Raw genomic sequence first — 13,324 nt, forward strand, 5'->3', positions numbered from 1 at the left:
ATCCTAGCTACACAGGAAGCTGAGATCTGAGGATCAAGGTTCAAAGGTCCTTTTGTGAGACTCTTATCTCCAGTAAGCTACTCAGAAAAAGGCAGAACTGGTGCTGTGACTTAAGTAGTAGAGCGCACTAGCCTTGAGCAACAAAGCTTAGGGACAGCCCCACCACAGAAAAAAAAAAGACAAAATTCTGTGGGGGTAAAGATCCATTAGACTGCTGTGATCACAGGAGAGAATGTACCAGAGCTGTGCTGATTACAACAGCATGAGCTCAACCAAGTGTGTGTGAGCAGCCCCCCCAGGACCTGCAGCCGCAGTGCATGCCGTCTGCTCACAGCTATAGAGCAGCAAAGCTGCATATTAGCATCATACCATAGTTTCTCCTCAGGGGCACTGTCTTTTCACTTCTCTCCCATCTCCCTCCATCAGCCACGATCCCCCCCCCCCCATCCCAGAGCAGGACTGAAGCTCCTCCCTCTGGTATCAGTCAGTTCCATTTGTGGCCTCTCTGAGATAATTCTCCCAGCCCACCATCAGACACTTGCTCTTCTTTTATCAAAACATGGAAGGCCCATGAGGCCAGACGGAAGACCTGTCAGCTCCTGCCGGAGGTGCCTGAGACTGGCCCTCAGCCCCAGTCTGCACCCTTGCGCCAGCCTGAGCCCACGGTGGTGGCAAACACTGACGCGGCCTCTCGGAACCTTTCCTCTTTCAGCCTTAATCTCTCCTCCCTTCATGTGGAGACTTCTGTGGCATATTTAAACTTTTCCAAAATGCCTATTGTTATTTTAAAAATAAGTATTTTCAGATTGCATAAAGTGTTTTTTAAAATTGACATAGGACTCTCAGTGTCTCATGTAAACAAGAATGAAGTTTAGGAGAAAGGAATGTGTTGAAATATAATGTCATCTTGAACTGAAACATGACTCAGTCTGTGTACTCGACAATATAGTCTGAAGGGTTTAGAGGCATGCTTGGTTGGTAGCATGCAACCAGTGAGCAAAAGCATCAGGTATGGAGCTCATGTTCCAGTCTCAAACCTAAAAAAATAGTCTTGTGTATGTAGCCAGTATTACATGACTAACCATTAATAACGGCTGAGTTCTTATTTACTACAGTCACATTAAAATGAAAGTTAATGAAATAAATACAGTAAAATTTCACTTATAGCCCATTGCTTCATACAGTTGTTCCTTTTACCTTTCTGTGTTCCCTTCCACGTCTAGACCATGTATTGTAAGGCTGCTGGATGGGACTCTGGATGTAGTTCTGGGGGAAGACATTCTTGTGAAAAGTAGAGTTCCATACTTTAAACTAGCTCTTAGGCGCATCTATGTCTTAACTTGCCCTATCAACCCATTGTAGTTTTATTATCTCAACTCTGGCTGCGCCATTATAATATAAGATGCATTTTTGTTGGTCATGGTGGGACTATGATTTTACAATCTCATATTAAGGAATACCACCAGACTAAACTGCTTGACATTAGATCTTCATTATATATTTACAAAAAGCTGGTGAGCCTGGGCATAGTAATAGGCCTTTGTGGGTAGGAACTGTATTCCCTCTTTATCTTAGATTCCTGTGTACTTTTTTTTGGTGGGGGGCCAGTAATGGGGCTTGAACTCTGTGCCGGGGTGCTGTCCCTGAGCTCTTCAGCTCAAGGCAAGCACTCTACCACTTGAGCCACAGTGCCACATCCAGTTTTCTGGTGGTTTATAGGACTTTCCTACCCAGGCTGGCTTTGAACCGTGATGCTCAGATCTCAGCCTCCTGACAGCTAGGATGACAGGCGTGAGCCACTGGTGCCCAGCTTGTGCACTTTTGGCAGTATGGAAAGATTTCAGCGATTACAGGCGTGAGCCACTGGTGCCCGGCTTGTGCACTTTTGGCAGTATGGAAAGATTTCAGCGATTACAGGCGTGAGCCACTGGTGCCCGGCTTGTGCACTTTTGGCAGTATGGAAAGATTTCAGCGATTACAGGCGTGAGCCACTGGTGCCCGGCTTGCACTTTTGGCAGTATGGAAAGATTTCAGCGATTACAGGCGTGAGCCACTGGTGCCCGGCTTGTGTACTTTTGGCAGTATGGAAAGATTTCAGCCCCAGACAGACAATGGGATTGGGCCCTAAGGTAATAATCTGCTTTATCCTCCCAAATGGCCAGTAATATATATTCCCCTCTAGTTTTCCTTCCTGGTTTCTTCCTGAGATTGTAGATGTGGTTTGTTGAGGTTTGCAAAATTTGCCTGGTTATAAAAAATTATTAGAAACAGTTTTCTGGGTCCTTCTAGTCTTACTGGCAGTTCTGAAGGGTGGCTTGAGTTAGGCATACTGATATTTGGAGAATGAATTTGTTTCAAGCCAAGCCATGCCTGTCAGCACATACTTTGACTCAGTTCACCTTTAAAGAGAGGTGGCAGCGGTTCCATGCTTAGGATACCATGTGCTTACAGCCTCCAAGTTCTGCTGTGGTCATATGAAAGTGTGGGAAGACAGTCTTCCACACCCAGAGTCAGAAAACTTACTACACTCTTCATTTGGCCTCAGTGAAGAGGCAGAAAAATACAGATGAGATTTTTTTTTACATTACTTGCCATCCCTCGAGTTATAATTTGTACATTATAATGTGTGCATAGTTTTTCATCATGCTTCAAACAGTAGGTTATTGTTTTAATTTAGTTTATGAATTGAAAATGGCTCCTCACCAACACTGCATTATTAGTTTGTAAGATAAGCATCGTTATACAATTCCCGATCTTGGCCCAGAAAGAGGAGTTACTCCTGGAAGCAGGCCGGTCCCAGGATTGGGAAATAATGGGACTTGGAATTTGCACTCACTTGCCAGGTTCCCCCTTACCCTAACGCATCTGGATCCTCTCGCTGGTCTCCGCCAGTCTGCCCTGCTACTTCTCTCTCCATCCTCCCACAGCGGGGCTCCGTGCCTCCAAGTTACCCTCTCTTCCCTTTTAAGTTACTGTGTTGAAAGATAAAATGAAATACCATAGCGCATAACCTAACAACTAATAACCCAGCCAGGGAGTGGAAGAAAGAAATAGATGAAGTCATGTCAGCGTGAGAATGGCCAATTGATGACCTACTGCATTGGAGAACTGTCCTGCGGATTTACATTTTAAGACAGTACTCATTAAATTAAATAACTAGGCCTTGAATACAAGGATATTGGGTGATTTTAAACTAAAGGGGGAATCTGGGGCCGAGGGATCTTTGGATCACACCACTAGGGCCATAGTTCACTGTGCTACCAGAGGTTGATCATGGTTCCTGGAAATGTGTTGATGTGACATTCAGCCAAGAAGGTGAGGGAAACATGATTGTGTCTGGCTAAAGGGCAAGCCCAGCTCTTGCTCCCTGCCCTTTGTCTCTCCAGCAGGGCACTGAATGGGTGTACTCTGAAGGATTAGTTGTCAGAAGAGCAATTGGTTCCAGCTGCTAGTTCAGGGTCCACCCCCAAAAGACCATGCATCTGTTCCTGAACATGGCGGCGACTCTGCCGCCCAGAGTCAGAGCCCTTGAATTTTGTTATCTCAGGCTGTTGACTTGCCGATGCAGCGCCTGTCAGTTACAACCCTGGTGTGTGGACAGAATCGAGAACCTTTGGTACAGGCTCTTATCACAGTGTCTAAAGGTGAAAAATTGATTAGGCTTGAGTGGAAGGAGATGTGATATTTTATTCTTTCCCAGTCTTATGTCTTTCTGTGGCACTAAAATAAAAATCCAGATATAACCAGGCAGAGCTTTTCATTAAAAGACTTTGTATTTTGAAATGTGAATGTTAGCCAGGCGCCGGCAGGAAAGTTTGTGAACTCTTTTCTCCAATAAACCACCAGAAAACCGGAACCAGTGCTGTGGCTCAAGTGGTAGAGCGCTAGCCTTGAGCTGAAGAGCTGAGGAACAGCGCCCAGGCCCAGAGTTCAAGCCCCATGACCGCCAAAAAAACAAAAAACAAAAAAAAAGAACAGTGGAGAAGTTTAATCTAATTTATATCATTTTGAATTTCTTTTCATAGTGATAATATATTTCTATATTATTTTGTATAATTGAAACTATTGAAGTTGAAATGATCAAAGTTCTAAATCAGGTTAATAATTTACACAAACTTCTTGCTACTTAAAAAAATAGTTAGGCCTTGAAAGCTGGTAGGAAATTCAGAGGTCATTGAACGCATAGTTATTTTTCAAATGAAAATGGGACTATGTGCCTTGTTTGAGATCTGAGAACTAGTTAGTGACGAGTGGGTCGGCGGAGGCTCAGATTTAGGTGTTTTCCATTGCAGTTTTCGAGATACACCTTTGATGGAGTAAAATGCACAGATCTTAAATAAACACTGAGAATTTTGACAAAGGTCATTTTGACTATAAAATAAACTCAGAAGTCACAATATAGATAATTTCCATCACTCTCAAATGTTCCCTTTGACAGACTTTTTTTTTAAACCTTGCCTTTGTTCATTAGTGTCCACTGGTAAAAATTCAAGTACCTTCATGTCTTATGTATTCATACCTTATGTAGTTCCCAGCAAAGACACATCTATTGTATATAAAAACAGAAATAAGTTTTCACAAAGTTCTCTCCTTCTATGAACTGGTCCCTAATTGTTGAATTTACTAATAATTGTTCCATGTTTATAAGCAGTATCTCAAGTGTGTCTTTAGCCTGACATGATCATCATTACATACAAAATTATTCTTCAGTCATTTGATATTAAACTCTCCAAGCACATTTATAATCAAAATACATGTCTTTTTTTCCTTCTTTAGGGGTTTGAACTCAAGGCTTGGACACTGTCCCTGAACCTCTCTGTGCTCAGGGCTAGCGCTCTACCACTTGAGCCATAGCACCACTTGCAGCTTTTTCTGTTTATGTGGTACTGAGGAATTGAACCCAGGGATTCGTGCATGCTAGTCAAGCACTCTACCACTAAGCCATATTCCCAGCCCCAAAGTCCGTGTCTTTTTAAGCTAACAAAATCTGTGTCAAAATTGTAAGTTCTGTAAGAATAAGTCATGTTTATTAAAAATAGAGCGTTTGAGCTTGGTGCTGTGGCTCACACTGTAATCCTAGCTACTCAGGAGGCTGAGATCTGAGGATCATGGTTTGAAGCCAGCTCTAGCAGGAAGTTCATGAGACTCTTATAAATTGAAAAAAAGCTGCAAGTGGTGCTGTGGCTTAAGTGGTAGAACACTAGCCTGGAGCAAAAAGAGGCTCAGGGACAGTCCCAGGCCCTGAGTTCAAACCCCAGGACTGGCAATACATACATACATACATACATAATACATATATAATAGAGCATTTGAACATGGGTGGGTTTGATCTACTGTACTTTCTTTTAACTGCACAAAACTTTCCAGTTGATTTGGCAGTAGTCTTCCATCAACAGTTTGTCAGTATATCAGTATAGCCCCTTGAACATCTTTCTCTTTCCCTGTTAGGTTTGATCTTTGGGCTGGTAGATTGTGGTGTGTGTGTGTGTGTGTGTGGATTGTGGTGTGTGTGTGTGTGTGTGTGTGTGTGTGTGTGTGTACCAAATTTTGGGTGGGAGGTTTTTTGTTTTTTTTTTTTGCTGGTCATGGAGCTTGATGAACTCTAGGACTGGGCACTGTCCCTGAGCTCTTCAGCTCAAGGCTAGTGCTCTACTACTTGAGCCATAGTGCCTTTCTGGCCTTTCCTGGTGTGTGTGTGTGTGTGTGTGTGTGTGTGTGCGTGCGTGCGTGCACGTGTGTGTGTGAGAAGACCTGCTGTCTGGCAATGGTACCAGTGAGATGATGATGAATTTCTTTTTTTTTTGTCAGTTGTGGAGCATGAACTCTGAGTCTGGGCGCTGTCCCTCAGCTCTTCAGCTCAAGGCTAGCACTCTACCACTTAAGCCACAGCACCACTTCTGGCTTTTTCTGCTTATGTGATGCTGAGGAATCGAACCCAGGGCCTCATGCATACAAGGCAAGAGCTCTACCACTGAGCCACCTTCCCAGCCCCTGATGGTGAATTTCTGAGGCTACTTTATGTCTATATTTACAACTATAGGAAATGTCCTCTGGTACAAGTGGCTCTCCATATAATTTTAGCACCTGTAACAGAATGTAGTCCTTTAGATCTTGTTCTACAGAATTATTCTAACCACTAGGAAATATTCCCAAGAGAAATAAAGTGATTTTTATAGAAATGTTCACAGCAGTTGTACAGTAATTGTGAGCATGGAATGATGAATGATGGAGAATGACGTCGTTGCTAAACACGAATGGTGTGTTCTGTTCTTGGAGGCTGGAGTGTCCCTCGGGAACCAGCCTGTGGCACTGGAGGGCCCTGTGTCATCTCCTCAAAGGACAACCCATCCAGGGGACTGTGGCACTCGGGTCTCTTCCTCCTTTTCTGTATCCAGTGGTGAGGTAAGCAGGTCTTCTCCGTACGTTTCCCACCATCGTTCCTAAAGCAGTGCATCTGATTGTTCAGACCTCAAAAGGATGAGTCAAAATGAACCATTTATCTTTTTCAGTTGATGATCTCAGGTCTTTTGTTACTAAAAGCTGGCTAACACAATATCGATCAAATTGATACATGGGGAAATATTTAAATAAAACAATATTAAGGAAAAAGATTGTAGTTGCAAGTACTATATAATTAGAAATTATAACTATATACAATTATATAGACCTTAATGGAATTTCATTGTGACAGACATTTTATCCATGAAAATAATTTTAATTTTATTGCTTTCTAGGGTCATTAGTCTAAAAATACTTTTAGTCTGAAATACTTTCAAACTGTGGAGAAGTTGCAAGAATAATACCAAGAACTTCCTCTGATCTCACATACCCTTTACATGTACTCACTGATTTTTTTGTTGGTTGTGGGGCTTGAGCTCAGGCCTGGGTGCTGTCTCTGAGCTCTTTGTGCTCAAGGATAGGCTCTACCACTTGAGCCACAGCACCACTTCTGGTCTTTTCTGTTTATGTGGTACCAAGGAACCAAACCCAGGGCTTCAGGCATGCTAGCCAAGCAACTCTACCACTAGGCCACATTCCCAACCCCTCAACATTTTTTTTTCTTTCTTTCTTTCTTTTTTTTTTTTTTGGTCCAGTCGTGGGGCCTGAACTCTGGGCCTGGGCGCTGTCCCTCAGCTCTTCAGCTCAAGGCTAGCGCTCTACCACTTGAGCCACAGTGCCACTTCCGGCTTTTTTTTCTTTTTGCTTATGGTGCTGAGGAATCGAACCCAGGGCCTCAGGCATGCAAGGCAAGCGCTCTACCACTGAGCCACCTTCCCAGCCCCCCTCAACATGTTTTTATTAAAACATGTTGAAAATTTTCTTATGTAACCTTAGTACAATTAATTATTAAGTTCAGGCATAGTGCAAGCTTAGTACAGTTTTAAGTAAAGACACAATGTTAGTTCAGATAAAATACTTGAAAAAAAACCCAATTTATATATTTTACTTTGTCACTTGTTCCACTATTGTTCTTTCTAGCACTTCTTACCTCCAGTTCAAAATCTAGGAGAAGCTGGGATTTGCATTTGGGCATGTTATCTCTAAAGAACTCCTTTGTCATATTACTTGAAGAATGTGAACCAGTTTTTTTTTTATTGTAAAGATTTATACAGAGGGTTACAATTACATGAGTGTGGTAATGAGTACACTTCCTCTTGAGCATTGTGAACCAGTTATTGGATATTGATTTGTCACACAATTTGATTTCTCGGGATTGTTTTCAGGCAATGCTTCTCTGTACAGAAGACTACACAAGCAATGTTACATGCTTTGGCGGGTCTCTCCTGTAGAGTAACATGATGTACATGTGTCCCTCTGTGGGGGGTGTCAATGCTGATCATTTGATTAAGTTGTCATCTTGTTTCTCTGCAGCGTACAATCTGGACAATCCGAAGACAGCTGTATGAAGAGGACATTAATGTCCTTTCCCTCCATTCTCTACCTAGACTTAGCATCTTGGTTCCTTTTAAAATTCATATTTCCAAAGACTTGTTTACATATGCTCCAAGTAAACTGGACCTGTATCTTTGCCGATAAAACCCTCATCTACACCTGTCTAGTTTGTGCCATAATGTAAGAATGTCTTAAAAATGTTATCTACTTCTTTTAAAAATTAATTATCTTTAAATAGATGTAGAGTTTCCATTTAACAAATAATTTTATGAATACAATGCATTTTTGATTGATGTCACCCCTTTCAGCATGCCCACTCATTCCTCTATTCTACTCCTTCCCTTACTTAATGTGATCTGTTTATCCTTGGTTGGACTTAATGTGGTCCTTTAGGCTATTGGGAGCACTTTGTACTTGTCTTGGGTATATATTACTTACTGTGTGCTGATAACTGGTATGTCCCTCCCTTATTCTGGCACCAGACAGCAAATGCCTCGAAGGCACAGATGATGTCTAAATCATGTCTGCATCTTCTCCTAGTCCTTAAGGAGTCAGTGAAGGTGAAGCAGGAAATGCATGTTCACTCCTCCCACTTACCACTTCAAGCTCTGCTCGGTCTTAGCTCTGCTTATTAACACCTCCATTCTTCTGCCCCTAGAGTTGCTATGTTGCCCCTAGAGTAGAAATAGAGACCCCTCATTAGCCCTGTCAGTTCCTTACTGTGAGGATTTGTATTACATATTTCATCCAAGCCTCTTCTGAGTTGCAGGGCCAGCTTCTCATTGCTTTGACAAGGAGGTGTGATGAGTCCGGCTCTTCCTTAAGGCACCCTTCTAGCACTCATTAAGGATGACTGGATGTGTGTCTATAGGAGAGTGAGTCCCTACAGACTTGAGAAGCTAAAAGTACAACTTGTCCGAACTGTAAGAGTTAGGAGCCAAGGTGACTAATTTGCTCAGATAGTAGTGTTATGCCAAGACATGTAGTCATGTAAGCATTAATTTAGTTCGAAAGTTTAAGGAACAATTAGAAAAACCAAAATTCTAAGTAGTTCAATCCAACCATAAAGCATAACTAAGTTGTAACTATATTGGGGAAAAAAACCCAAATAGATGATATTAGGACACTTGGTATGTTTTTAAGAAGTGTATAAAAGACATAAACTTATATAAAAGTACAATTTTTATGACATTTTGAAATCTAGGAAGCCACATTATTCTTCACAGTGAGGCTTTTCATTAGGATATGAATTGGTGTAATATTTTAAATAGGTATTTATTTTGGAGTAGTTTTAGAGTCCCAGAAAAGTTATAAGAATAATTCAGGGAATTTCTGTATACTCTTAATCAGTTTCCTTTACTGATAATATCGTTATGTGCATTTATTGTAAGATAAAAACTACCACTGATACATTATTAATAATTAAATCAATACTTACCTCAGATTTCACCGGTTTTTCTTCTGTATCCTCCATTCTTTTTTGTCCCAGGATCGCATACAAATACCATATTACATTCAGTTGTCACGTGCTACGATTGAATACTTGCCCCCTCCAAAAGGCACGTGGAGGTTAAATTGCTAGGGTATTGAAGCTGGAACGCGGGACCCTTCGGAACTGTTCAGGCCAGGAGCCCCTCCCCCCCTGAGGCCTCTCACTCTCTCCCAGCTTTCTTTATCCTTCCGCTCTGCGAGGCTTTGCGTGCTATAGCAAAGCAGGAAGGCCTGCACCCATGTCAGGCCTGGTCTGCTCAGCCTCCAGAATTGTGAGCCAATAGGTCTGTCTTGGCTTCACATCACCTAGCTGATTTTAGCAAGAGTGTGAGGACTGTAGGCCACATAGTAAGTTTCTGTCTCAAAAACGAAACACCAACAGCCCCTCTGTGAGGTGTGCAATGCAAGTGAACGGCAGGCCCCACGTGAGGGCAGGCTAGGCCGATGTTGGTAACTGACTCATTTAAATGACAAATATAACACTATATGCACAAGAAAACGCACTCATCAGGCATATAGCTTGTGGTTCCTGCTTTAGCAGGCTAAGATTATTTTTCCTACCTATCTCAGATCATTCTTGGACACATACCTGCAGGTATATTTTCTAATTAACAATCACAAAATCCATCACATGTTTGTTTATGTGCTAGGCAATGTATTAAGCTATTTACGTATGTCTTTTATCTTTTTTGCTGGATGTAGGGTTTGCACTCAGGGCCTGAGGGCTGTTGCTCAAGGCTAGCGCTCTACCATTTTGAACCACAGCACCACTTCCACTTTTCTGGTGCTTAATTGGAGATGAGAGTCTCACAGACTTTCCTGCTGGGGCTGGCTTTGAACTGTGATCCTCAGATCTCAGCCTCCTGAGTAGCTAGGATGACAGGCGTGAGCCACTGGCACCCAGCTCCAATTTGCACATTTCATTGTTGCGGTAATTCCATAAAGTTATTACTAATGCTTTCTAGAAAAGAAGCTATCTGTCTTTTTTTGATGCCACACAGCAGGATGGGCCATCACTATCAGATACTTTACCTTTTGCTGTATTTCTTCAATGAGCTGCAGATGCAAAGATACATCTGTGTCCAAGAAGTCATAGATAGAAGAACCTCAGAGATCTCTTGGTATGTTAATCTTAGTTTAAGGTGGGGAAATTGATGTCAACAGCAAAATACAACAGCTAAACTTGGAATAAACTCAAACCACTTCCCTCCTTTTTTTGAGACTGGGTCTTATTTTGTCTCTGCTTCCAAGGTTTTGTTTTTTTTGTTTTTTTTGGGTCCAGTTGTGGGACCTGAACTCTGGGCCTGGGCGCTGTCCCTCAGCTCTTCAGCTCAAGGCTAGTGCTCTACCACTTGAGCCACAGCGCCACTTCTGGCTTTTTGCTTCCAAGGTTTTGGGATCACAGGTGTGTGCCTGCCCCTGTGTGTGGCCGGGTCCAAAGCACTGTGTGGCTCTTGGAACTTGCTAACTACAGAGACTGGGAGGTGCTGATGGGTTTTACAATGCGTTTTACAGCAGTAACAGATTGTCCTGCCATCGCTGTTCCTTATGGACATATTCTTTACCTCATACCCAGTTCTTCAGAGGAGGCCATATGTTTATGTCTTTTTAACCAGGAAAAAAATCATAGCAATTACTTTTCTCTAAATTTATCAACCATTTAATCTGTAAGCATTGCAATCAATGTGGTTTGAGGGAGAAGTCAAAGGGTACAGGGAAAATATTTTGCAATTGTTGTAAGTATCTGTCTTCTAAGGCCTTCTGTCAGCTCCTGAGAGATGTGTCACCAGAAGTGCTGGAAGTAGCATTTTATCTATATAATGAACGGTTTCAAAACACTAAATTCTAGTGTCTGCTTTCTAAAAGTTGTAGATTCAATAAATATGTACTGATGGTCTGTTATGTGCAATGAATTTTGCTTAGCCCTTTGGAAATAGAAAAATAGTAAGAGACAAGCTCTGTCTTCCCTGAGTTTATTGCGTAATATAGAAGGTAGATATAGGTCGCTAATGACAATAGATTAAAATAAACACTTTGAACAATTACTAAAAAAAAAGTCATATCCAACTCAGGGGATCAGGGAAGACTTTCTAAGATTTGAGTCAGACCTTGAAGGCTGGTCAGATTTCAGTAGCTGTAGTTGGGAATGAAAGCCAAACGGGCAAAAGGAAGTACAGAAGCAAAGACTTAAAGGTGAAAGACAGTGTGTGTAGAAACACATAGTAACAAGGTTGGTTATATTTGGAAGTCTTTGCTTGCCAGCCTACATAGTAAGTGGTCGTTAGAGGCTTTTGAACAGCAAGCGAGATTACCAGGGATGTCCAGGTACATTGTTCGGTTTTAAGTAGGAACAGACTGCCAGTCAACAGAGCACTAATGATGTGAGGCTTGTGAAATCTAGGGCTGGCCTGGTTTGGTTGTTGCATACTAGAAGACGTTAAAGGGCATTGTGAAGTAGTGTTTGGAATATTAGAAGAGTTCTATAGTTTGGAGCTTAAATAACTGAAAGAATGATGGAGCAGATGCAGAAAAAGGAAGGGAGGGACAATTGGTCTGAGATAGCACATGGGGGAGAGTTTCAAACTGTTGGAAGTGAGGAGTGAACTGATGATCCAGGGAGAGGTGGTAGATCTGGGTCTTGGTGACTTGTGAATATAGCTTGTGGATTTAAGTTTGGGAATTGTTTGCACGGGAAATAGAGTAACTGTTATGTCACCATATATGAGCATTGTTTTAAGAAGTGCGAGGCAGGTGTCAGTGGCTCACCCCTCGAAGCCTAGCTACTCAGGAGGCTGAGAGCTGAGGCCCCGGTTTGAAGCCAGCTGCAGCAGGAGAGTCAGTGAGACTCTTACCCCCAATTAAACACCCAAAACAAGTGGAAGTGGAGCTGGTGGAGTTCTGGTGGGAACACAAAAGCTCAGAGACAGCCCCCAGGCCCTAAGTTCAAACCTCAGGACTGGCACAAGAACAAACAAAGAGTCACAGTAGGCAGGTAAGTAGCTCTGGAACCTTGGTGACGAACCCACTTTTTGGGCAGTTTACCATTGCGTGAGACGCTGTTGAATTTTTTTTTTTTTTTTTGCCCATTTTGCTTGGATGTCTACTACGCCAACTTTAAGAAGTACAGACTAGTCTTGTTTGTGTATTTTATACTTATTTTAATGTAAGACTCAGGCTGTGATAATAATGCACATTCACTAGTGAAGTTACAGATAACAACTGGAGAAAAGTCAGTTAAGCTGAATGTAGGAAGGAAATACTGAGATAAAATTTAGTTGTGGAGAATATTTTGTTTGGCATCCTGCCTTACCTTGAACGAGAGGACTTATTTGACTCTGCTATGCATTGCTGTCTGACCAATGATGGCGATGCTGTGTGGCTGAAGGCCACACCCCCGTCTCTCCTCCAGTTGAAAGCTGGGCTCTCAGGGTGCATGTTGCTGCTGGAGCTGAAGCTTTATGTAGGCTCAATTGAGCTGATGTCTACCATGGCTTCTATGTGACATGTTTGACACTTACAGTCCTCCACGTGGTCTTTCTTTTAGTAAAATAACTTGCTCTTCTGACATGGTGGCTCAGAAAGTAGGAAGTGAAAACTTCAAGTCTTTATAAATTGAGACCCAGAACTGCCACAGGGTCCTTTTTACCACATTCTACCAGTTGAAGCAGTCAAACAAGGTCACCTCAGATTCGAGGTGGTGGAGGAACACCCCACTTCCACAGGGAAGCGTGGCATGCACCCCAGGGAGGGGAGACACAGAGGAGACTAGTTCTATCAAATCATCAGGCATCCATGTTCACCTCACACAGTAATTACCAGGCTTTGACGAAAGAATGTTCTTCAAACAATGAGCACCCACTGAGGTGGCTACTCAGCATGATTTATTCTAGAGCCATCCATTTCCCTGAACTGACACAATCATCTTCTTTCTAATGGTTGT

At 42.3% G+C, this 13,324-nt stretch overlaps 1 protein-coding gene across 1 annotated transcript in view; it reads right to left on the minus strand.

Moving 5' to 3' along the window:
• The window catches only part of LOC138827042 (basic proline-rich protein-like), a 25,154-nt gene extending 12,335 nt beyond the window's left edge, over positions 1-12,819 (minus strand). The window contains exon 1 of the mRNA XM_070022566.1: positions 12,695-12,819. Within this exon, the coding sequence (XP_069878667.1) occupies positions 12,695-12,819 (125 nt within the window). The remainder of the gene's footprint in view (positions 1-12,694) is intronic.
• Between the last annotated feature and the right edge of the window lie 505 nt (positions 12,820-13,324).

This window comes from Dipodomys merriami, unplaced genomic scaffold, assembly GCF_024711535.1.
Source record: "Dipodomys merriami isolate MVZ:Mamm:240054 unplaced genomic scaffold, mDipMer1.0.p SCAF_15, whole genome shotgun sequence".
NCBI classification, from domain to species: domain Eukaryota; kingdom Metazoa; phylum Chordata; class Mammalia; order Rodentia; family Heteromyidae; genus Dipodomys; species Dipodomys merriami.